The 27,203-nt window shown below is 36.6% G+C and overlaps 1 protein-coding gene across 1 annotated transcript in view; it reads right to left on the bottom strand.

The window, feature by feature from the left end:
* Window positions 1-27,203, bottom strand: part of MEIKIN (meiotic kinetochore factor) — a 46,951-nt gene continuing 19,748 nt past the window's right edge. The window contains exons 9-13 of the mRNA XM_012727743.1: window positions 25,571-25,644; window positions 17,203-17,283; window positions 9,737-9,856; window positions 5,919-6,039; window positions 1-136 (exon numbers count right to left, since the gene is read on the bottom strand). Of these exons, the coding sequence (XP_012583197.1) occupies window positions 105-136; window positions 5,919-6,039; window positions 9,737-9,856; window positions 17,203-17,283; window positions 25,571-25,644 (428 nt within the window). The 3' untranslated portion in view covers window positions 1-104. The remainder of the gene's footprint in view (window positions 137-5,918; window positions 6,040-9,736; window positions 9,857-17,202; window positions 17,284-25,570; window positions 25,645-27,203) is intronic.

Raw genomic sequence — 27,203 nt, forward strand, 5'->3', positions numbered from 1 at the left:
TAATTAAATTTTTTAATTTCATATAATTTCAGACAGACATTGTGCTTTATGGGTTTTGACTTGACGTTCATATCTTCAAAGCAGTGAAAATTCAGCCACAGCTGCTACATCCTGCCACTTGTTTTTATTATAATATCTGAAGAAAAAATATGACAATGGATTATTTCATACACATCACAGGAGGTATCCAAAAGTTACTTATAACTAGTCCCTAGGGAAGATAGTCTTGATGTCTAGGCAACTCTAGTTTTACCCATCAAGTCTTAGAAAAGACGTAGAGTACATTAAAGAAGAAGAAAGAATAGCTGGCTTGCTCCTTCCTGGATATAAAGAGAATAGGTTTCTTTGCAGATACTAAGAGACCTGCTTAATAAAATTCTGGTGGAAAGTTTAGTAAAGATGGTTGTCAATGGCCACCACACTCTCAAGCTCTAGCCTTGTAGCATTTCAAACCAGTTGTGTCCACCTTAGCCACCACCCATGCAGAAATCATTTTTTACATTCTATTACCCACCCTTCCTCTGCAATCTCCTACTCTTTGTTGTAGTGGAACTAAGGTTCTTCCCATTATAGGAATCTGGGGCCTTTCCCCTCAACCTTATATCAAAAGATCCATGGTGGAGCCAACTCTACCTTTTCCCATATCTATGTTCATACTAAGATATACCTTCTCCTGACAGATTGATCTAATCAGTCTATGTTTCACTATCAGGCCAAAAATTCTGATATCTGGGCTATACTCTGTACCAACTAAATCAGAATCTCTAGGCAGGGAACCAAATATCAAGGGAAGTCTGATATGCAACTAAGTTTGAACACCAAACACCTATATCTTTGCTATTCAAGGTGTGGTTCATGGGCAAATAATTTCAGCATCACCTAGGAGCTTACAGAAACATACTCTAGTTTCCCATTCCACAGTTAATGAATCAAGATCTCCATTTTAATAAAATCCTTAATTCATTCACAAGCACATTAAAGTTTGAGAAGCACTATTATTCTACTGTCTATTCATTGTTGCTGTCTTTACTGACCTCAGACACTGCTCATTTATTAGACTTTGGAAACTAAGCCACCATCACCCTTCCCACACATACCTTTGAGTAACTCCCCAAAGGTGTAATCAGTCCACTCAAGTACCCAGTCTCACACATCCAGGGAGATGCCCTATATTTTCCCCTGACATAACCCAGAATGCATCATTTTGAAACTTTACAATACTATAGAGCTGAGAGTCATCCACTAATTGTACATCTTTCTCATCACCCTGAGCCAGGACCTGAATGGTCACGAAACCCTGGAAATTATACCAATAAACATTTTTAGTTCAGACTGGTTTTCAAACCCCAGAACTCCTGAATCATCTAATTGAAGCAATGAAGCCAGAATTTATTCTATTTATAAATTCCCTAGGTGTTCTGAGCACCACACTGAGATACACTAACTCAGATCTGTATTTTCTCAACTTCGTTCATTAGGATTTTGGGTCTTTCTGCTTCCAGATTCACTTCACCCCATATTACCTCCACATTTCATGCCAGAATGATCTAATTAAAAAGCACTTTGACCAGGATAGGAAGCTCTCCACAATTTGATCCAATTATTTCTCAAGACTTGGTTCTCAGAGAGTTCAATCTCCATATGCTTGAACGTAACTATTTTCGATTCCTCAACTACCCAAGGATTCTTCAAGCCTCTCTATCTTTATTTATTTATGCTGGTTGCTCTGCATACCTTCCCAATATTCCCCAATAGGGTTCCACATATAGCTTTATGACAGCACCTCTCCCACCACTGGACTTTCTACATAAGATTACAAACTTCACTTAAAGACAGTTGTCGTTATCTGAATAATAACAGCAACAAAACACATGTAGCACATGACATTAGGACTCAATAAATGTGTATTTAATGAATGAGTTAATCAATTGCAAACTTTATCTTCATACTCTATAGATAACATGGCACTGAAACAATAGATTTAAATAGTCTTCATTACAGCAAAAAAGTTCCAAAGAGCAAAAAATACTAATTCAAAACTACTATGCTTATAGCAACACTATTTACAATAGCTAAGACAATCTATATGTCTCAGAACAGATGAATGGATCAAGAAGATGTGGTACATATACATGATGGAATACTACTCATGGAAGCAGCCCAAATGCCCAAAAGTAGATGACTGCATAAAAAAGATGTGGTACATATATACAATGGAATATTACTCAGTAACCAAAAAAGAGAAACACATGTGTTTTGCAGCAACTTGGATGGAGCTGGAAAAGATCATGCTTAGTGAGATAAGCCAGAAAGAGAAAGAAAAATACCGGATGGTTTCACTCATAGCAGGAGTATAATGGACCAGGCGAGAAAATAACAAAAATAATGAACAACCATATACCAGAGACATTTTGCGGGGGTGGAGTGGGGAATGGGATCAAAAACGGGGGGGGGTGGGGAGGGAAGTGCACGGGATTATGGTGATGGCACACGGGTGACTTGGTGATGGGAAACCCATGGGGATTACAATTGAGATGGAAAAAAAAATGTACAAAATGATGTAAAAATAAACTGCTGTAAAACTAAAAAAAAAAAAAAAGTTCCTTTTTCCCCCAAGAACAGAGTAGCCTATATCACTGCTATACTTGTACTAGCTTGATGTGTTTTTGTTAAAAACTACACACATTTATATAATATATATACACATATACATAATGAACAAACGGACACATTACAGTTAAATATGTTCCTAGAAATGAGGGAACTGCCTGGGTTTCTTAAGTCCAGAGATGGAATTGTTGGATCTCATTCCACCTCAGTAAAATTTCTAGGGGTTTAGGGATATGAGAACTATGCCTCACAAGTGAAAGAGAATCTGTTTCATCTGGCTACTCCTATGACCAAGAGGTACAATGCCTAGGGGTTCTTTTTAAATTTCGGAGTCAACATGCTTCTCCTTTGATTATAATAATCAAACTCAGTTACCAAGTAACCTAGAAAACTCTTTGTTTTGAGAGCCCTACAGCAAGAGAAAGCTCTTACTGTACAAGATATTCTGCCATTTGTACCATGTGATTCAGGCACTCTAGTGGTACCTAAAGTGACAGTGGCAAATAGAGATGCAGTTTGGAGACTGTAGATGAATCACAGCACAGTCTCACGATTCTGGAGCAAAGTCCTGTCATCCTCTGTGGGTAACTACTGTATTGTTGAGAAACAGCTTTCAGTCAGCTACCAAATCATGGTAGAGACTGAACAAATAACCTTAAGTCACCTAGTTACAATAAGGGCGGAGCTGCCCATTATGAATTGTGTGCTAAAGAGCAGCTCTCAGTTATCAGTTGAAAATGATATATACAAGTTTGGGCTCAAGCAGGCCCTAAAGGCACAAGCAAATGACACTAGGAAGTGGCCTAAATGCCCATAGACCCTTCTTCTACTACATTACTGTCCCCCCTCCAGTCTTCACATAGGCATCATGGGAAGGTCTTTAGGCTCACTCGACAGAGAGATAAAAAAAAACTTGGTTTATACATGATGCTGCATGAAATGGACAGCTATAGTACCTATGGTTCCTTTCTGAGGTATTTTTGAAGGGATATGGAGAAGGGATATCTTCCAAGTGGGTTAAACTTTGAGCAGTGCACCTGATTGTTCACTTTGTTGCAGTGAGACCAGATGCCCATATCACAAATCAAAAAACAAAAACAACACAAGTGTTGGCAAGGGTGTGGAGAAAAAGGGACCCTGTCACTCTGTTGGTAGGTATGTAGAGTAGTCCTGTTCCTTCGGAAAGACATGTGAAGATTACTGAAAAGACTAAAACTTAATTTAACATATGACTCAGTAATTCCACTCTTATGTATCTATCCAAAGAGCAAAAAATACTAATTCAAAACTACTATGCTTACAGCAACACTATTTACAATAGCTAAGACAATCTATATGTCTCAGAACAGATGAATGGATCAAGAAGATGTGGTACATATACATGATGGAATACTACTCAGTGACCAAAAAGATAGACTCATGCCATTTACAGCAACAAGGATGGAACTGGAAGGGATTACTGTAAGTGAAGTGAGCCAGAAGAAAAAAAGATAAATACCAGATGGTTTCATTTATACGTGGAATCTGGAAAAACTAACCAAAGACAAACTGTAAGACTGACCCTTGAAATAACACCAAAGGGTAGACATTCAGGAGGGGAAGGAAAGGTTGAGGAGGAGAGTAGACAACAGTGGGGAAAAAGAGCGTGGTGGAGGGTAATAGAGGACTGCAGACACTTTGGTAGTAGGACAATTATGGTTACTGCACCTGAGGGGAGAAATCCTTATTGTGAAAAAAATAAACAAAGATGTTTAAAAATAATTATTTAAATAAAGAAATAAACATGAAATAGGTGCATTAAAAGAGAGAGAGAGAGAAAACTGCCCAGATGTGTGATTATATACCAATCATACAATAATGTTTATATTTAAATTGTGACCAATAGTCTAACTAAATGGTCAGGAACTTGGAAGGAAGATGATTGGAAAACTGGTGGCAAGGAAATTTAGGGCAGAAACATGAATGGGCAAAACATCTGAAGATAACTGCATCTCATGGAAATTGTCACTAATGGGTGATCACAGCAGAGGAAGGTTTTAATAGTAGAAAAATGACCTGTTCCGTGAACACCAGTTAGTCCCTTTCCCAACCCTGTACATTTATGAACAAAGCAATGTGGCCATGGTGACAGGGAAAGAGATTATATATAGGCTCTGCAACATGAACTTCCAGTTCCCAAGCTCAACTTTGGTTACATACACTGCTGAGCACCCAATATGTCAGCAGTGGAGACCAACACCTAAATCCCAGTATGCCTCCATTCCATAGAGTCATCAGCAGTTACTGGTGGTAAATTAATTATATCAAACTACTTCAAGCATGGAAGGGACAGCATTTTGTTCTTCCTGGAATAGTGGAATAGACACTTCATATGGATATAGACTGGCCTTCCCCACACACAATGCATCTACCAAAACCACCAATATAGGACTTACAGAATGTCTTATTCACCCATCATGGTGTCAGCATTGTTTCTGATCAAAGAACTCACATAAAAGCAAAAAGAGGACAACAATGAGCTGACACTCATGGAATTCACCAGTTTTATCATATTCCCCACCATCCTGAAGATGTTTGACAGGATAGTGAAATGGCGTTTTGAATTCTCAGTTACAGTACCAGTTAGGTGGGGACACCTCGCAGGGTTGGGATGAGGTTTAGAGGTTGTATATGCTTAAATCATCATAAATAGTGCCACTTCTCCTTTAATCAAGATTCATAGGTCTGAGTCAGGGGTGGAATTGGAAGTAGAATCAGTCAGTATTAATCCCTGGCAACTATTGGCAAAATTTTTGCTTCTTGTTCTCATAAATGTATGCTCTGTTGGCCTAAAGATGTTAATTCCAAAGGAGGAATTCTACCAGGAGACACAGAAATAATTCCATCCAGTTGGAAGTTAAAACTGCCAGTCGACCACTTTTTCTCAAGTCTCAGAGTCAATAGGTAAAAGAAAGTTACTCTGCAGGCTGGAACACTGATCTTGACTACCAACTGGAAACTAAACTACAACCCTACAATGGAGGTAAGTCTGAAATACGGGAGGATCCCTTAGAATAGCTCGTGATTAAAAGATCAATGGAAAGCTATACAAAACTCAGTCAAAGCAGATCTACTGAAGGCTCAGACCCTACAGAAAAGAGGGTTTTTTTTTTCCCCACCCAGGTAGTTAAAAACCATGACCACCTTGAGGAGCTTGCTGAGCTCAGAGGTGATATGGAGCAGGTAGCAGGGGAAGGCAGTTATAAATACCAGCTACAACTGTGTTCTATCTCTTTTAAAAAGTAGGCTCTGCATTCATACTACAGTACCTTGAGGAATACCTTTGGGAGGAGAATATTTCTTCTTTAAAACAATGCCTTTACTTTTCACTTGTCTAGTTCCTGGTGATGCTCTAATAATACAACATATTTCTGATGGATTTGAAGGAACCTGAAAAAGATAAATACTGTCTAATTCTTTCAGGTACTATATTTCTCTGCTGTTTTATTTCAAAGGCAAATACTTTCAATCTCCAAGTTTCATGGACATTAATAATAGAAAGCATTTATGAAATGCTTGCTCTCCTCTAAAATTCATTTTAAAACATTGGCTTATTTAATATTCACATGAATCAGGCAGATTATTGTCATTTTGTTAAAAGACATATTTTTTTATGCATACAAGAACTAGGGTTTAGGCCAGAGGTGCAGGAAGTGAGAGAATTCACCAGAGACAGAGTGAGGAACAGAACAGGCAGATGTACTAAAATACACTGCTAAGGGCAGCAATGGGCGAGACAGGAGAGGTCTGCTGCACCATGTGGGTTTGCTCCCTGGCTGGGACTGAACTCATGCAGCAGTGTCTGGCAACAGCTGAGACTTTAACCCCGTGCCATCAGGGATGCCCTATTATTTCACATATTGTCTATCATTTCTGCTGGGAACTATTATAAGATGAATGTTAAAGAATATTTCACACCTATTCTGTTATTCCCTTGATCTTATGTGACAAGAATTTTATGGCGTCCTCTCTGTTGGTGCAGAGGTTAAGTCTCAGCACTGCTAAGCTCTTGCTAGCCTCTGTGGCAAGAGTTCCAGCTCTGCACAGGGAGCTGAGCCACATGGTGCAGACCTCTCTGTTTCGCCTGCTGCTCACCTCAGCAGTGTATTTCAGTACATCTACATGCTTGTTCCCCACTGTTTCTGGTGAATCCTCTCATTTCCTACACCTCTGGTGTACACCCTAGTTTTTGCGTGCATAAATAAATAATTTTTTTTTTAAGATTTATTTATTTGTTCATACAGAACTGGGGTACAGGCCAGAGGTGCAGGGGCAGTGAGAAGCTTCACCAGAGACAGAGCCGGGAGCAGAACAGGCCAGTGAACAAAGTACACTGCTGAGGGAAGCAGCAGGTGGGCCAGGAGAGGTCTGCCTTGCCATGTGAGATCACCTCGGGGGCAGGCTGGGATCCAACTCATGTGGAATTGGCTTTAGCTATCTTAGTGCTGTGCTTTAACCCGCTGCGCCACGAGGGAGGGCACATAAATAAATAAATCTTTAAACAAAATGACAATAATATAATCTCTGGTTCATATGAATATTAAATAAGCCAATGTTTTAAAAATTAATTTTAGAGTAAACATTTCATAAAAGCTTCATAAATTTTAGCTCCTCCTAAAATTTCATTTCAACAGTAACAAGAAAGTACCAAACTTGTAAGAAAACAAGCTAATATGTAGAAATTATATTTCTAGAATACATATATTCTGATATTTATAGAAATATCAAACAATGAATTTAGGCCCCAGAACATCATATATTAGAAATATCACATTAGAATAGAATAACAAGGTATGAAATTATCAAAGTACTAATGAAAATTTCATGAATATGGAAATACTAAGATCAAAAATGGGAACTCCTTTGAGAAAGAAACTAGGACTTTCTGAAATGAAAAATAAATAATTGAAATAAAAAATTCACTAGCAGTAGACACAATTACAGAAAAAATTACTGAAGAAATTACCTAGAATACAACAATTAAGTGAAAAAACAAACAAAAAACAGAGTGAAAGATGGGGAGGACAGAAAGAGGTCTAACATATACTAATTAACAACAAATTTCCCAAATTGCTGAGACTTGCATGATTCAGACCTAAAGACCCAAGCAAAATTAGAATTAAGGTAGAGCAGCTAACAAAAATATGAATCCACTTATATACCTACTCTAGTGAAATTATTTCATACTAAGATCAAAAAAACCTAAAAGAAGCCAGAAATAAAAGATTTATAAATCACCATGACCACCCCAGGTACAATGCTTTACTAAAAGAACAGAGAAGATAAAGAAAAGGTGCTACACTCAGTTGTAATTTATTACAGCAAAGGCCACAAATTAAGATCAGTAGAGAAAGGCACAAAGGTAGAGTCCAGGAGAAAAGGCATAAGGCTTAATCCCAAAGGACAAGCTTTCTGTTATCATCTCTTAAACAACACCTAATTCTCCCATGTGCAAAGTGTTGCCAATCAGGGACATTCAGCAAGCCTTGATATTAGGATATTTATCTGTAGTCAGTCCCAACACAAATAGTCCTACATGACTGGGTTTATTAATCAGATCTCAGCCCCGATTAGTAATCTCAGCCCACGAGATGGTCCAAAGCCACAAGGACCAAAAATAGGTATTTACCATAAATCAATTTTTAGCATAAACTATTTGACATGTTTCAGGACATACAAAAATGATGAAGAAAGAAGTACTGAAGAAATTACCAAAACTGTAACAGAGTAATGAAAGGCAGGTCATCTCCTAACAGCCTTGCCATAGGATATTTCTGAGGACCTTGGGAATGTGCAGACCTGCTGAATTGACCCTTCCTTTCATACATATAATTTACAAGTAAATGACTATTAGGCTAACAGCACAGTTGTGACAGCAAGATAGGACTTGAAAGACAGTGGAAAGATACCATCAAAGAGCAGAGAAAAAAATGTCAAGATAGAAGTATATGCCCAATAGATAGGGGGTAGGGGGCAGAAATTAAGAAAAATCATATTCACAACATAACAAACTAAAAATATATGGAAAGTTTTTAACCTCATAACTGAGGTCCTGAGTATTGTTTCTCAATGGTTTTTGGTTTTTCTTGGAGAAGTTATACTTCCTGGCACCCTTGTGGGTCAGTGAAACCATGTGATATTCTGTACAATGATTTTGAACAGAAGTAATGAATGTAACTTCCAGGTCAGAGCATTTAATTGCCAATATAAGGTTTTTTGAGCTTTCTTCTCCCACCCCACCCCCAACCCTACCCCCACCCCAGCATAGTTTCTAGGTCCTTATTCTGTCAACTACAATTCAGTCAACTCAGTATAGAAGTATAGAATAGTCAAGAAATATTCCTATCCTATCTTAGCTGCTAACATTTTCAAGTTCCTTGTTACCATAATTTATCTTGACTGGTATATCTATAAAATAAGAAAATTAAAAATAGAAATCAGAATTTCAGGAGATTAGCATTTCCCTGTTCAGTCTTCAATATGGATTACAAGACTCTTTAAGTATACACCTTTCTCCTTGCCACCCAGTTTCCCATCCTCACTCCATAATCATCAAAACGATCTAGCTACACTGAACTACAGTGCATCATTAAATCTTGGCCCCTTTATTTCTTTTTCTTTTTTCCGTTTTCTTTGTCTTACTCTGTGTCCCTACTCTTATTTTCTCTGTCTCTTTCTTTCCCTCTCTCTGTTCTTTCTCTGTTCATTGTTTCTCTCTACTACCACCCCAATCCCATGGCTGTTATGAGTCTTATATTTTCTTCATTTCTAGAGCATAGCACTCCCATATATTTATTCTAACACAATGAGGTTGGTGACCACAATTTATATGTACAGAAAAATATCTGAATTTTCTATCAAAATAGTTTCTTTAGTTGTTTTACTACTCCCAAGATCTGATGATGTGAAGTGTTTTGATTTATAGCAGCCTAATATCCTTTATTTAGGATTGAAACTGATAGTTGACCCTGTGAATGATGTTAGCCTCAGCTGAGTTTCAGATTTATTAAAATACCACATATACAACATATCTAGTATAGTAATTATAACTTATTTTAGAAAATTGAAGAAAAAGTGAAAATACTACCTTATTTGAAGAATTTTCTTGCAAACTTGACACAGGAACAATTTCATTTGAATTAATATAGCTGCTGATATTTGGAAATAGTTCTTCAAAAGATGCTTTTTTAACTGGGGACAAATCAATCTATAAAGAAGATTATAATACTCTTTAGCTTCAAAATTATTTTAAAATAGGAATTTTTGTTTGCCACAGCATCATGTGATTTTCTTTTCCTATTTGTTCATCCAACAAAGATTTATCAAGTGCCTACTAAATGAAATACACTTACACAGTCACAATATGCTTAGAAAAATATTACCAGCTCTCTCTTTAAATTTCAGCCTTCTATAGTGTTCTACCCTTGCCTTCTTTCTGCATACTAGAGATTTTTAAATCTCTAACAGAGGACTCAATCCTGAATACCACATCCATATCTCTATCAGAAATCACCACCTATTTCTACATTACATTCAAAATGTTTACAAAACTCATGATCTTTAATCTCTAGGCTGGGATTCTAAAAGGTTTTGGTAACTTGACCCTCTAGATCTAACCTGAATGGTCTGGATTGAACTTAAGCTAGATCCCACTGATGCCTAGAATGGATTGTCAGCTGTACTGGTACAGGGACTGTGGAGAGGAAAGACTTAACTTGCCTGATTCCTACCCCATTTAGGAGAACAAGTACAATATCACACCAATAACCATGTCTATCTTGGAACAGTGTTAGGAAGCTCACATTAAAGTGAGACCCTGAAAAAATGAAAACAGCCCCAAGTCATAGAGTCAAGTAGCCTTTTTTATGGCTGACCAGCCAATGTCTGACAACTTATAACTGAGGGATCTCTACAGGCCATCTGGTGGAAGGAAGCTGTGAATCAGCCAAAGGACAATTAGTCTCAGACTCATGTTGTATTAAAATGTCAAGTAACTTAAACTACATTACAAAGCTAAAATAATAGTAACAGTATGATACTAGAACAAAATCAGACACATACACCAATGGGATATAATCGAGAGGCAAGAATAAGCCCATCTCTACATGAACAGTTAGAACAAAAACACTGCAGCAAGAAAACCCTCTTCAATAAGTGGTGTTAGGAAAACTGAACAGCCACATGCAAAAGAATGAAACTAGACCATTATCTTATACCATATTTTTGTATATGAAAAGACTTGGATGTAAGATCTAAAATCATAAAATATAGGACCCTCCCTGGTGACGCAACAGGTTAGGATGCAGCACTGCAAGCTGGCCACAGCCGCTTCAGTGCGAGTTCTATTCCTGGCCCTGGAGGTGACCCACATGGCGTGGCAGACCTCTCCTGACCAGCCCACTGCTCCCCTCAGCAGTGTACTTCATCAATCTGCCTGCTCTGCTCCCCACTCTGTCTCTGGTGAATCCTCTCACTGACCCTGCACCTCTGGCCTGCACCTGAGTTCTGTATGCATACATAAATAAATAAATCTTTTTTAAAAATCATAAAATATATATAAGAAAACACAGGCAAAACACTTCATGATACAGGCTTCATAGATGTCTTTTTGAATTTGTCTGCAGCAGGAAGAATAACAAGAGAGTAAATAACTGGGACGAAATAAAATTGAAAGGTTTCCGCACAGCAGAAACTCATATAATCAAAAGACATCCTGCTGAATGGAAGTATTTGTACTCCATACATCTGACAAGGGGCTGATATCAAAGATCTACAAAGAACTTATACAGCCAAAAGAAAACAAATAACCCAATCCAAGAAAAGACGAGTTAGAGGCAGTTCTCCAAGAAGACAAACAGGTGGCCAACAGGCACATGAAAAGATGGTTAACATCACTTATTAGCAGGGAAATGCAAATCAAAGCTACAATGACATACCACCTTTCACCTGTGACAATGGTCTTATCAAAAAGAACAGAAAGAACAAGCGCTGATGAGGATGTGGGGGTAAAAGGAACCCTCTGACACTGCTGAAGAAATGTAGACTGGTTCAGCCCTTGTATGGAGGTTTCTCAAAACACTACAAATGGATCTACCATATATCCCAGCAATTCCATACCTATGTGTCCACCCCAAAAATAATTCAAAAAGAATAAAAAAAACCAATAATTCAAAAAAGAATCATGCACTCCCACATTCACTGCATTATATATTAAAGCTAAGCTATTGAAACAACCTAAGTGCCCAAATACAGATGGATTATTAAGATGTGATTTGTGTACATAATGAAATGCTAGTCAGCTATCAAAAAAGGAAAAATCTTGCCATTTGTGAAACATGGATAAAGTTGGAGGAACTAAGCTAAGTGAAATAAATCAGGAGAACAACAAATACCAGATTGTATCACTTACATGTGGAATATAAAGAAAACAAATGGTCAGATGAAGTTAAACTAAGAACTAACACTAGAAAGCTGACTATAGAGCTAAGGCTACCAGAGGGGCAAAAAGAGGGAGAGGGGCAAGAATTAGGTGTGGAAGCAGCACAGTGGAATATGTAGGGCTTTGGATTTCTTAGTGATAAGTGTGATGTGGTAATAACACCTGATGGGGGAGATCCTGTACTTCTAAAACACAAACAGTGTAAACCAATGTTAGAGCAAAACAAAATTTAAAAGAATACAAAGAAAATTTTAAAAAGTCAAGTCACTAAATGCTCTTAAAGGTATTTTATTAAAAGACTCTAGTCTTTACAGAATGAGAGGCAATATTTGCAAATACTTTCTCATAAGGATCGAATATAGAATAATATTAATATCTAATAATATCTAAAATAAATACTATGTAGATGTTAGAGCTCATAAGAATCTAATATTTAGAATAAATAAAGAACCCCTACAACTCAACAAAGAGAAATAATCTGATGGCAAAGATGGGAAAAGAATATGAATAGACATTTCTTCAAAGACATACAGATGGCCATTAAATCCAAATGGAAAATCACGACGAGATATCCTCATTTTTTGGTGTACTAAAAAGAAGATCCTAATAATTGTTGCTGGAATAGAACTTAGAACACTCACATACTGCTGCTGGGAATATAAAATGGTTCAATCATGTTGAAAAACAGTCTAGCATTCCTTGAGTGACCAACCAAAGGGCTATCACATAACTCAGAATTTTTTTTTTTTAAACCATAACTTTATTTTTTTTAAAGATTTATCCATTGATTCATACAGAACTGGGGTACAGGCCAGAGATGCAGAGGGTGAGAGGATTCACCAGAGACAGAGTGGGGAGCAGAACAGGCAGATTCACGAAGTACACTGCTGAGGGGAGCAGCAGGCAGGTCAGGAGAGGTCTGCTGAGCCATGTGGTCTCCTCCGGGGCAGGCGGGAATCGAACTCATGCAGAAGTGGCTTAAGCTTCTTAGTGCTGTGCTTTAACACTCTGCGCCACCAGGGAGGGCCACATAACTCAGAAATTTTACTCCTAGGTACATATCCCAAGAAAAATGTGAATAAATATCCAGATATAACCATTTAACTGAATATTTACAGCACAATGCATTATTCATAATAGCCAAGAGGCCATCAACAGAATGAATTATTATTTGGCCATGAAAAGGAATAAAGTACTGGCACATATTATAATATGGATGAAACCTGAAACATCATGCTAAATGACAGATGCCAGTCACAAAAGATTTGGGGCCTTCCTGGTGGCGAATGGGTTAAAGCTATCCCCACCCACTTCAGCTTGAGTTTGATCCCCACCCACGGAGGTGACCCACATGGTGCAGCAGACATCTCCTGTCTCACTTGTTGCTCCCCTCAGTAGTGTACTTTGTAGATCTGTCTGTCTGCTCCCCATTCTGTCTCTCGTGAATCCCCCCACCGCACCTGCACCTCTGACCTGTACCCTTGTTCTATATGCAAAAAAAAAAAAAAGATATTATATTACTCCATTCATAAAAAATGTCTATCTCTATAGAGATAGATTGTTGGTTACACAAGACTGGATAGTTGGTTGGAGAAGTAAGACTATAATAGATAAACTGAATGAGATTTCTTTTTGAGGTGATAAAAGTGTTCTAAAATTGACTGTGGCAATGACTGCATATATCTGTGAATATACTAAAAACCAGTATAGGTTATACTCTAAATAGGGAAATTAAATGGCATATGAATTATATCTCAATAAAGCTGTTTTTTAAAATAACTCCAATAAAAGGATCAAACACACAGTTACCAGGTGAGCCAGCAATTCTGCTGCCACTTCTAGGTGTGTATATCTAGGGCAAAAGAAAATATGAAAATCTGTACATGAATGTTCATTGCACTATTATTCATTCCAAATTACTGATGAGTTAGTAAGTAAAATGTGAATATTAAAAAAATAAAATGTGAATATTCTTTTAATGGGATACCATTTATCCATTAAAAAAGTACTGACTTGTTATATTTGAAAATATGCTAAGTGAACTTTTGATCATCAAAAGACACTGCTAACAAAATGAAAAAGTAACCAACAGAATGGGGACAAATATTTGCAAACCATATCTCTGATAGGAATAGATATTCAGCACATATAAAGAGTTCCTACAACTCAACAACAAAAAAAGTAATCTGACAAAAAATACGCAAAATCCTTGAACAGACTTAACTCCAAAGAAATATATAACTGGCCAGTAAGCATGGAAAAAGATGTTCAATATCACTAGCTGCAATGAGTTACCATCTCACTTGTGAAGATGGGTAACATTGTTTTAAAAGAACAAATGTAGGCAAGGATATGGAGAAATTGAAACCCCTGGGTATTGCTGGTAAGAATATAAAATAGTACTACTGTCATTAAATTAAAAACAGAAATGTTTTAATTTCTCAAAAAAATTAAAATGCGAACTGCCATGTTATCCAGCAGTTCCATTTGTGGGTTTATAACCAAAGGAACTGAAAGCAGGGACATGAAAAATTATTTGTGCTCTTGTGTTAGTAGCAGCAGCATTCACAATAGCCAAAGGTAGAAGCAACACAAATATTCATTTACAAATCAAGGGAATAAACAAAGTGTAGGATATACAGTCAACGGAAGATTATTTAAACTGAAAAAAGGATGAATATTCTGAGACATGCTATAAAATAGATGAAATCTGAAGACACTGTGGTAAATGAAATAAGTTAGTTACAAAAATGTTCTGGCCACTCTTTCACCCAGGGCTTCTGTACCTGTGTGCCATGGCCTCTCCATGCATTTGGACAAGGCACTCCCAATGACCACCTTGGGACAATGGTCCACATCACAAGGTGGCCGGGGATGCCTAGATAACCACTGATTGGTTGCGTGGTCAGGGTTCGAGAAGGCCTGGGAGTAACTCAAAAATTACAGCAAGCATCTGCATGGGAAGTTCTCCCTGCATACGTAGCCGACATATCCTCCCCTGTTCCCTTTGTAATTGATACCCTTTGATCTTTTTGAAGTCCTGCTCTGACACAAGCTATGCAATGTCCATCATCTGATAGATTCCGGGTGGATCAGGATAAGCTCTGAAAAATCAGACTGTCCACTGCTAACTTATGTTATAAAGCTTTTTGTATAAACATAATATCAAAATATTCTGAGCAACATTCAGTTTATAACTGGATTGTCTTAGCCACACTGGCGGCTGCCTGGTTCAGGCAAGCTGCCCCAGGAGAAATTCCTCTGTCTCCTGAGACAAAAGGCAAGCCCCAGGAGAAATAAGACCCCAGGACATAAAAACTCCTGGGAAGCTTCCTTAGTTTCTTTAAATAAAAAAGCAAACCTCAGATAAGGCTCCCAGGGCATAATGGACAAATTTTAACCTTGACTACACAGGTGTTGTTTGATATACAACTGTACAACTTCCTCTTAATTTACTCCTTTTTTAAAACAAGCACTAACTACTCTCTGCTGGCCTTAAATTAGCCATTAGATTTTCTTTAGACAATCACTGATAACACTGCTAATACAATTTATTACTACCCCAAGACCCCTAACAACCTTTTGCTAACAAGCTCACCCTTTCCCAGACCCCTCTTCCTTTGAGTGATAACTAGACAGCTGTATACATGAGAACTATCACAAAACGTATAATCTATTATACCATAAATTGTTAAGAGAAGAATGCTTTTTCCCCTTGTCTTGAGAATGTTTTATGGAGATATTGTAACAGGTACAGGTTTCATGGACTCCGCCCCCACTCGATGCTGGAACTCCAAATCCCATCAGTACCAAGAAGCACGCAGGGACGTGAGGGTGGAGCTGAGCAGACAGGTTAGGATAAAACTGGACATGTGGGCTCTTGGGGTCTCTTGGCCTGGTGGTTCGCAGCTGATCGTTTCGGTACTCAATCGGTTTTCAGCGTGCCGGTGGAGTCCACATCAGCAGAACTGGTGGGACATCCTAGTTACCCTGTGTTTCTCTCCCTCTTTCCCTGGGTTATTCCTTTACTTTCTCCTTATAAATAAATCCATTATTTAACCTTTTGAGTGTGTCCATAATACGACTGAATCGTAAGCGCACGGGTGAAGACCCACAGATGGGCAGCCCAATTCACATTGGGGTGCCCTGTAACAATATCTCATTAACTTACCCTATGCATTATTACAATTAACTACTTGCTACACAGTATAAATAAAGACCTGCTGAGGGAATGGCAGGAAGACTTGCACCCTATCCTGACTCCCGTGTCTTCCTCGCGCCCACTCCTGTTTCCCCTTTTGCAATCTCTGCTTGCCAATGCCTTCCCATCTTAGGGTCCTGCCTGTGCTGCCTCCAGACACCTCAAAAGTTGGAGCTGGTCTCCTACACTGCTCCCCACAAGATAAATACTCTTTGCTTCCCCTGATGCCAATTCTCCTGCCATTGTCACATACTCAATCACGCCCATTCCCTATTACTAAACAAATAGCAAGGGGCTGTCCACTGGACAGCAGCGTCTTGCCTTGCAAACCTACTCCACGACCCATCTCTCAGGTGTGATCCCCGGACCTGCGGGCGTGTCCCTGTCCTCCAGACATAAGGATAAATACTATATGATTACATTCATATGGAGTACCTAAAGCTTGAATCAAATTCATAGAGACAGAAAGTAAACTGGCAGTTGTCAGGAATTGAGGAAGAGAGGATTAGGGAGTGATTGTTTAAGGGGTATGGATTTTCAGTTTTGCAAGACAAAAAATGTCCTGCACATGGATTGTGACAATGGTGACACAACATCAATGTATATGAATCATTCACTTGAAAAAGGTGAACTTTTTACTTTGTATACTTTACTACAAGGAGAAGAAGATACAGTGGAGGAAGGAGAAGGGGAAGAGAACCCTGGCTGGGACAGTAGTATTTTAATCTTTCTTTCATTTATGTATAACAGCATACAGAATATTTCTATATTTTGTTGTGTATAGTGGTCAATACAACAACAAATACACAGTAAAATCTTTATGTAATACTTCCCTGATGTGATATAAATATAATAATGCAAAGGAGGGGGAGCCAGAAAATATATACTACAAATTCCAAATGCTAATACTTACCACTAAACCAGCTGTTTGGGAAGATGGAGTACTTGTTAATAGGCCTCTGCTTTTCTTATCAGGAGTACTGGAATTTATGTTCTATCAACATTTTGTGAAAAAGGGGATTGAAAAGCAGAAAGAAATAAACTATTTTATGCAGTAAAGTGCAATATAAAATTGCATTAATAAAAATCTTAATATTAATATAAATTTTATTTGCTAATTAAATATTAAAATACAGTGCCCTCCCTGGTGGTGCAGCGGGTTAAAGCGCAGCACTAAGAAGGTTAAGCCACTTCCTCATAAGTTCGATTCCCGCCTGCCCCGGAGGTGACCACATGGTGAGGCAGACCTCTCCTGACCCGCCAGCTGCTCCCCTCAGCAGTGTACTTCGTCAATCTGCCTTTTCTGCTCCCCTCTCTGTCTCTGGTGAATCCTCTCAACCTCCGCATCTCTGGCCTGTACCCCAGTTCTATATGAATAAATAAATAAATCTTTAAAAAAATTTTTTAAAAGACAACACAGGTAACTAAGGAATTTATTGGCTTAAGTAAAGTCAAACAAGAGAATTTTACATGGCACAACTATATGAGAATACTTAGTTTGAAATCACTATTATTTTAGTTAAAAAAAAAGCTAAAGTTTTGAATTAGGAAACAGTTCTTTAATTATCTGTATTAATTGCAAAGAAAAGTATGTTAATATTATCATTTAGTTATTTTCTAGTAAATTACGTTATTTTTTTGTGGACAGGGATTACTTCTGGAGCCGTTAAAACCTATATTTAGCAAGACATACATTATGTAAGTTTAAATGTACATTGGTATTTTCAATTATAGAACATCAAATTAAAGAAATTATAAAACAGGATACACAATGTTTTTCTATTTCGTGATGATATAAAGAGGAAGACAGAAGGACAGTTGGATAAGTAAAGCAGGTAAGAGTGACAACAGAGATGGGAAGAGAGAACGGACAGACTGAGAGATGGGGATGGGGAGATGGGTGAAGAGAGGGGGAAGAACAGGAGCAAAATCAAGGATGGGGAAACAATACGGTGGAAGAGAAAGAAAAGAAGCCTGAGAGGAGAGAGATGGAGAAGACAGTGACCAACGGAGACTGAGTAGAAAGAAAGACTGACCGAAGTACAGACAGTGAAATCAAGAAGACACAGGGCAACAAGAGAGAAGGGGTTTGTGGCTGAAATACAAAACCTGGGAGAGCAAAAGCAAAGAAACAAGAAAAGCAGAGTAACAGAATGACAGAGATTTGTCAAAGAATGGAAGACAAGTAACTTTATTTGTAGCAGTCAGCTGCCTTTCAGCTCTTAGATTACATGAGACAACTATGTACCAAGAAAAGTCTCTGAGCAGATGTCTATTATATGTTGTCAAGCCTGGAATCCAAAATTAAGAGTTAAAATTTAAACATAGGAAAATTTAGATTTCTTTTTTCTTTCTTTTCTCTCTTCCTTTCTTTCACTCTCTTCTCTCTGGGGCTTAATATCTCTTAGGCTAGTTGCTTGTTCAAGACAATCTGGAATGGTTTATTGGGAAAACTTTTATCAAAATAAATTGTATGGTTAAATTGGCCTGGTACACCAAATATACTGACTTTCTAATTTATTAGCCATATAATCTTTTAATTTCTTCATCTGAACAATGGTGAGTATTTTACCCCTAGAACTTGTTGTGAAAGTCAACATGTAATATATGTAATGAGAGCTTGGAGAATGATAATAATGATAGCTAATGATAATAATGATGTCATTATTATCCTGTAGCAGTCATGGAAGGTGCAATGCTCACATTTCCTAGAACAAAGAAACTACTCAGCTACAGAGTTCTAAGAAACTCTCTGTTCCACTGCAAGGAGAGTATTTATCCTATAATCTGCTCTTCAACAACTGTACAACTTTAGAATCTGCTTCAGCTTTCCGTTTAAGGTTATCAACTTCTTGGGTAACCTTCAGCCAAGAGCCAGTGTCTGAGAATATCAGACCAATACTAAATTCTTGAACTGTAACTTTATTTCATATCTTCCCACTGGGAGAGCTTTCGTAAGATCTACATTGAGGACTGATACTATTCCTGCCCAATACTGCTTCCTCTCTACTTTCCCTTCTTCTTCTTTTTTTTTTTTTAATAAGATTTACTTATTTATGCATACAGAACTAGAGTACACGCCAGAGGTGTTAGGGTGTGAGAAGATTCACCAGAGACAGAGTGGGGAGCAGAAAGACAGATCAATGAAGTACACTGCTGAGGGAAGCAGTGGGCGAGACAGGAGAAGTCTGCTGCACATCTGCTTTCCCTTCTAAGGTATTATCCCTTTCAATACACATTTGACCTTTATATATATATATATATATATATATATAAAATTTATTTTTACATTTTTACATTTTTTTTGAGTATATTTTCATCTCAGTTGTAATCCCCTTGGGTTTCCCATCACCAAACACACATTTGACCTTTTAATCCCATCTCAGTGTCTGCTTCCTAGTGGTCCCAATTAACACAATTGTCAACTATAGTCCATTTTAAAACCTCTGTCTATATATAGCTGTAAGTATATAACTTCTCTGCATTTTTCCTGGATTTGTTAAGAAATTCTTTATATTTAAGTCTTCTCAAAAGTATATTTTCTTTTTATAATTGTTTTAAGAATTACTTAATGAGGGGTCTCCCTGCTAGTAAGTACAAGTGGTTAAGTCTCTGCACCATGAAGCTATCAGCAACCACTGCAGCACTGGTCAATCCCTAGCCAGGGAGCTGACCCACATGGCCCAGCAGACCTCTCCAGTCTTTCCTGCTGCTCCTTTCAGTGGTGTGGTTCAGTACATCTGTCTGTTCTACTCCCTACTACGTCTCTGGTGAGTCCTTTCACCACTACCCCCTACACACACACAGACACACACACACATACACACACACACACACACACATACACCTCTGACCTATGCCCCAGCTCTTGTATGCATAAATAAATAAAATAATCTTAAAAAAAGAAAAAGAATTATTTAATGAAAGGTCAGAGCTTACCAATACAGGTCCCAGGCGCTGAGGCAGCAGAACTTTGGTAACTGATTTACCTGCATTACTTTCAAAAACATTCCTCTGGTGAGATGCTGGAACCTTGAATTTTAGATGAGAATTTAACATTGTTTGAAAATCTGTATCACTAGGTTCTGGATATTTTTCAGGTTGAAACAAATTCAGAATCATGAGATATATTACACAGTTCTATAAAAACATTTCTAGCATTTCTCTGATATTCTATTTTTATTGTAATATATATATACACATTTATTACAATGAAAAGATGACATCTATATATGCATATGTATACAATTCTATCTACCTTCAATGTGAAAAATATTTCAAAGACAAGTGCTTTTTTTTAAAGGTAAGAATTTCTATATATTTGAGGAAAAAAACTAGAAAGACAAACAGTTTGAAATATATTCAGCTCAAACAATTTCCCTATGTGATATGGTAACATGTATCTGAGGAAGCCTGTAACTTTGAATCACATATACTGTTGTAAATCAATGTTACCTCAATAAGAAAATTAATAAAAATAAATGTTTTACCACATTTAAGGTAAGAAATCCAATCAGAGTTCTATAAATAGAAGACAAATGACAATGAGATCTATCACTATTTTAAGCAAAAATTTTGAGAAAATGTTAAAAGTGTTAATAGAAACTCCTTATTATGTAATAATCTTCATTTAGGAAACCATAAGTTTTGTCTTTTAGTTCTTTCTTTTGGAAAGAAAATGTGTTCCTTTACCAACTAATCTCTGCATTCTACACTCAGACAGTTCATAACCTCTTGTCCTAATTAAGTAATTTGTCTTATGCTTTCAAGATGTACATTCCACATTTAAATATATTCAACATAATTAAAGAGGTGTGACTTGAGTGGGATGCTCAAAGAATGGCAGGACTCTGAGTTAGGAGTCTGTGGTCAAGAGACTGGTAGAGAAAAGAAAAGAAAGTAGAAGAGGTATAAATATTAGAAGCTGCAGTCCCTGCAAAAGAAAGAACAAGGGTATGGGTCAAAGTGACATTTACTGCTTTCACTGAAAATATAGCAACTTTTCTCTTATTTATGTCATTCTGTCATCCTTCTTAGCAATTTCATCATCCAAGTTGATCCTCATGAAATAACTTCATCATCACTGAAATATTCAATTTTCTGATCCTACCATTTTAAATTTATTATTATGCTTCTGATATCTTATTTCTTCCTTATCTACTACCATCCATCATTTTAATGACTTCTTTACCCTTTCTTCTTCTATCACAGTAGCCTGACAAATCTCCAGCCCTAGAAGAACCTTGATAGCAATAGCCCCTATATTTCCAGTAAACTGTATATTAGAAAATATTATACAATCTGGCACATCAAAATTACCAAAAACTCAAAACAAGTAGCCAGAGACTGACAACTCTGCTATACTTCTCGAACTTCTCATACACCATTTTTCTTTAACTTTTAGCCTCCTTTTCGCTTCCATTTTCAGAAGACAGTCTTAAAACAAAAGAAGAAAGTAAACAGGGTGCCATCATTTTGGACTCCTAATTTTGGAGACCCAATAAAACAATTGTTCTTTAAAATATTATTAAAAATGTCAAGATGGCAACAGCACAGCAATAAATAAAGTACAAGGTCCTTTCAAACATAACGCCAATCCTGCCATCACTCCATCTACCAATTACCACACTGGAATTATCCTTCCTCTGTTAAAGCTGCTTCTACCATATGTATTCTGAATCCCTTCATCCTCATCTTTTCAAGAACTTCACTTCTATAGAGAAGTGGTTTTTAAAACTGATTATGAGATATAATTCACATATCATAAACTTACTCAGTTATGTATTAAATATAGTAGCTTTTAGTTTATTAACAAGGTTGTACAATCATCATCACAGCCTAATTTTAGAACATTTTTGATCCCATGAAAAGAAAGCTTTTACAATTATGAAGATTCCTTAAAAAATTAAAGATAGAGTCATATGATCTAGCAATCCCGTTCTTGGGTATATATATACAAAGGCAATGAAAATAAGCTATGGAAGAGGTACCTGCCCTTCTGTGTTCACTGCGGCATTTTTCATAATAGTTAAGATACAGAAATAATTTCAGTGTCTATCAGTGAATCAGTGGATAAAAAAGATGTGATCACTCCCTTTCACATGTGCATAACTGCACTCACACAAACACAGGAATATTTGGCCATAAGAAAGGAGGACTCCTTACATTTAGAACAACTTGGACCTTGAGGGTTTTATGCTAACTGAATAAGGCAAAAAGAGAAAGTAATCATTTTCATATGAAATATCTTAAAAAGTTGAACTTGTAGAAAAGATTTGCTAAAGGCTAGATGGGGGGAATAGAAAGAAGCCAGTAAAATAGTGTAAATTTTCAATTCTGAGATGAATAAATTGTGAATAATGGTGACTTGTGAAGTTGATAACACTATTATATGACTGAAATTTACTGAAAGAATAGAACTTAAATGTCCTCACCAAACTGAGTGAATGAATAAATGACTAAGGTGATGAATATGTTAGTATGGGGGAATCCTTCTGCAACATATATGTACCGAATAGCACACCCCCACATATACTCCTGCAATTTGTCAATGTCATTTCACTAAAGCTGAAATTTAAAAATTGTGCATTTCTTGTAAACACGTAGTCGGGTCATTTTTTTTTTAAACCACTCTGACAATCTCTGTTTTAATGTGTGCATTATGTTAGTTGTCCTCCTAACATTGTGATTATTAGTATAGTTGGGTTTTAAGATCTACCATATTCGCTGTTACATTCCATTTGTTGTCCCTGCTTTTTGTCTTCATTTTTATCTTCTGCTCTTTTTCTGCTTTGCAGTTTTAATTGAAAATTTCATATTATCCTAATCTCTCTCCTTTCATTAGCTATGCTTCTTCTTTTCAACTGTTTTAGTGGTTATCCTAAGTATTTATAATATACATAGACAACTAATCCAAGCACACTTTCAAATAATTATACCACATCACTGCAGTGCAAGTAGCTTATAATAACTAAATGTTCCTAGTTACTCCCATCCTTTGCTGCCACTAATTTTGGTATACATATATGTATATATATAGTATATGTAAATAAAAACCTCTCTTCTGACATTATCTATTTATTCTCTTAATTTGTCTACTTTTTCTTTCAACACCCTGTCAATATTACTCAGTTATTTCAAATTTCTGATCAGACAACTCTAACATGATTGCCAAATCTGACTCTGACATTTTTTGTCTTTTAGTATATGCATTACAAGTTTTTTGGGTTTTTTTTTTTTTGTATCATTACAAGTTTTTACTAAAAGGTAAATTGATGTACTTAGTAATAGGATTTGGGGTGAATAGGCTTTTAGTAAAGTCATGGTAACATGGTAACAGGACTCCCACTGAGGGAAATGAAGTGCTCTATAGGGCCATGGCTGTGTCGCAGTCTTTTGGTGAGTCTCTGCCCTGTACTGTAGACTTCACCAGTGCATCTTATTATTTTTCTCGTTGGTTAGTGGGAGATGTTGGTTAGTGGGAGATGTTGGTTAGTGGGAGCTGCAGTTCAGTATTTCCTCTCCATTTTGAAGAGGAGAACTGGCTGGAACTGTGTATCTCTGCCCTTCCATTCCTATGTAAGTTAGATTCTGATTAATCTAGAAAAAAAACCAGAGTGCAATGAAATGCTTTAAACTTTAAGGTTTTTTTGTTTTTTGTTTTTTAAGGATAGAATCTATTATATATCTCCTACCCTTTTTCTTCCTACTACTGCCAGCAGGAGATTTTTCTCTGATATTCACTGTGAGGATCTGGTAGATCTCTGGGAAGCCAAACTCACAAAAGTGAGTTTGTGGCCCCATAATGACCGAGTTCCCTTGAAGTTTCAACTCTCAGAGTTGTCCACAGTTTGCCTTCAGTAGTCTATCAGTCACACTTTTGATTTTCCTACTCTAGCATTGATTCCCAAGGACATTTCTGTTCACTCCTTCTGCTCTGGTAAGTGGCAATTCTCTGTATTCATTTGTCTGTCTCTTCAAGTTTTGGGGTAGCAATTTCTACTATAATCTTACTTCCTTAATGGATCTAAAAAGATGTGCTAGTTTTTAATTTTCTTCTGGTTTTTATTTGGTATTAAGATGAAGTGTTGATTTCTAGTCTCTTACATAGTACACTGGACATTGGTATTGACTGGACTTCCAACTGCTATATATAGTATTCAGCATTGTTGATTACTCTCCTTTGACAAGTAAACACTCTATTCTCTTGACTTCCATAATTCTATATTCTCCTCTTTGTTTCCTTCTCTGACTATAGAGTTTTCCAAGGATAGTTCATGGACCCTTTTCTCTTGGTACTCTATCCCAGGTGACTGCATCCCCATTCCCATGAATTTTAAAATATCAGTAATTTCTACACATTCCTCATCTATTTTCCTCCCCTATACATTTATACCAAGTGAAAATACCATATTTTCATCTTCATGTGCCCTCAGACCTCTTATCTTTCCTATCACATTAAATAGCATCTTTATCCACTCAAGCAGCTTAAGACAGTAACCTGTCTCTCTTGACAGTGACTCACTCCTTCATACTCTTTATCTAATCCATAAAGTACACAAGCAAAATTATCTTGAATCCATGAATATTTCTCCATCTCTTCTACAAAACATCCCAGTACAAGCCAATATAATGTTGCACCAAAAATATTTCCACTCATACTCTCCCAAAATTTTTGTACCAACATATCAATGATAGTACAATATTGTGGAAAGAATGCAGGTTTTAGGGTCACAAGCTCCTTAAGCAAAATGGTTAACCTTTAAACCTCATTTTTTCTCAGCTATAAAATAGGTATAAAAGAAAAAAAAATCTTTGAAAAAATAGTATATATAAAATAACAAAAATGACAATAGGGTAGAAAGAAAAGTTATAATTAGCAGAAGTGTTTAGATGCTTAGCACTGAGTAGCCACTCAATTTGTAGCTCCTGCTATACTCAAAGTCCATATTCCTCCCCAAAGACGTCTAGATTTCAGACCTAATATGTTATTAGTATTCCTCGATCTAAAAGTCTTCTGCATAACGAATGTCTTATTTTACCTTAAATTTGTTATTAATAGGCATCCAATTATCCAAATGGAAGTTGTAAAAAAAAATTCTTTTTCATTAGACTTAGTAAGAATATATGTTAACAATAATGTGATCTAATAGTTAAACTATAAAAGCAGTTTTAAATTATTAATTTAAATAGCTGAAAAATAATTCCTACAAAGGTGTTGATTAAAAACATGTTCTATATTAAATTTATGGTGTATGAAGTTATTATGCTTTAATACTTGCTTTTTTCTTGTTTTGGTTTTCAGAGGTTGAAGGATAAAGTTTCTCAGCAAGTAAAATTTCACAAGTTGCACTGTCTATAAATAAAAACATATTTTAGTATTCTAATTATTTAGCTTGCATAAGTACAGGAGAACTTGAATTTGAAAATTGATTTTAATAACTGTCTTTTTTAATAGCTTTAGAAGAAAATGTAATGTAGTTTGAATAATCTGACTTGCTACAGCTAGAAAAAAATATTCTTAAAAACATCTTTTCTCGAACCCTCCCTGGTGGTGAAGGGGGTTAAAGCACAGCACTAAGAAGCTAAAGCCACTTCAGCATAATTTCTATCCTCAACCCCGAGATAATCCACATGGCGCAGCAGACTTCTCCTGACCTGCCCACAGCTCCCCTCAGCCGTGTACTTCGTCATTCGGCCTGTTCTGCTCTCCACTCTATCTCTGGTGAATCCTCTCACCTCCCTTGCACCTCTGGCCTGTACCCCAGTTCTGAATGAATAAATAATCTTAAAATAAAATTTTTCTCAAAAACTCCAGATTTCACAGTAATATTTAAAAGGTTTTCTTTACAATTAGTAGAGAAATTTCTGTGTGATTAAAATTCTTCCTAAATTATCCTTCCATTTCTATGCTCCTATTTTTTCAAGCTCTCCCTTTCTATTACAACATTTCTACTAGCATTTAACACATATTCAAGCCTCTTTTATCTTAACATAATCTTTATCTATACCTCATACTCCTTGCTACATCCATCTCTCTTGTTCAGACAAGTTTCTTCAAAAAACTATCCACATATGCTAACTTAACTCCCTCTTTTCCTATTTACTCTTGAAACTACAAGAATCTAGTTTCAGATCCCACCAATAAAAGTAGAAATCTTTCCCTCCCTTTTTACTGGATTTCAGTTCCATAGGCATGAACCTCTTTCCTTTCTGGCATCTTTCATGGCTTCTCTTCAATCTGCACTTTTCTCTTTTCCTTATTTTCGAGACTGTGTCCAAAGCAATGAATATTTGTTGTGTGTCTGCTATATGCCAATTTTACCTATCATATGTACTTAATACTGGAAAATTGTTTTTTTTATTTTTAATAAAGTAATTCTTTAATATAAGGCACTATAATTTTCACCTTTAGATTGTTAGATTGCCCTCCTCAGTTCATTGTCCTAAAATGCAAATTTAATGCCATCTGTTTAAAACTTTTCAAAGGCTTCTTAAGCCCCCAAATTAAATTTCAAGCACCTTAATTTGGTATATAAAATCCTGCTTTTTATAATCTCTGTATTGTTTTCATATCCACAGTCTCACTGTGGACACTAAAAGGTTGCTTGATAAAATACAAGATGAAATTTGAATTTCAGATAAACAACAAAAAACATTTTTTTAGAATAAGCACTTCCCATATAATAGTAAAAGCATGTGCCATATTAGGGATATGTTTTTAGTTTAAATTGCTGTTTATCTGAATTAAAATTTAACTGGGAATTTGGTGTCTTTATTTGCTAAATATGGTAATCCTTGAAGCTAATCACTCCTCATCTTCATCTCCCTAGGTAGAGAGAAATAGTAAGTTTGAAATTCTGTAGGAAATAAAATTGTTACTGAAGATTTGGTGATAGATTAGATACAGAAAGT

This window comes from Condylura cristata, unplaced genomic scaffold (genome assembly GCF_000260355.1).
Source record: "Condylura cristata isolate star-nosed mole 26May11 unplaced genomic scaffold, ConCri1.0 scaffold00021, whole genome shotgun sequence".
NCBI lineage: Eukaryota > Metazoa > Chordata > Mammalia > Eulipotyphla > Talpidae > Condylura > Condylura cristata.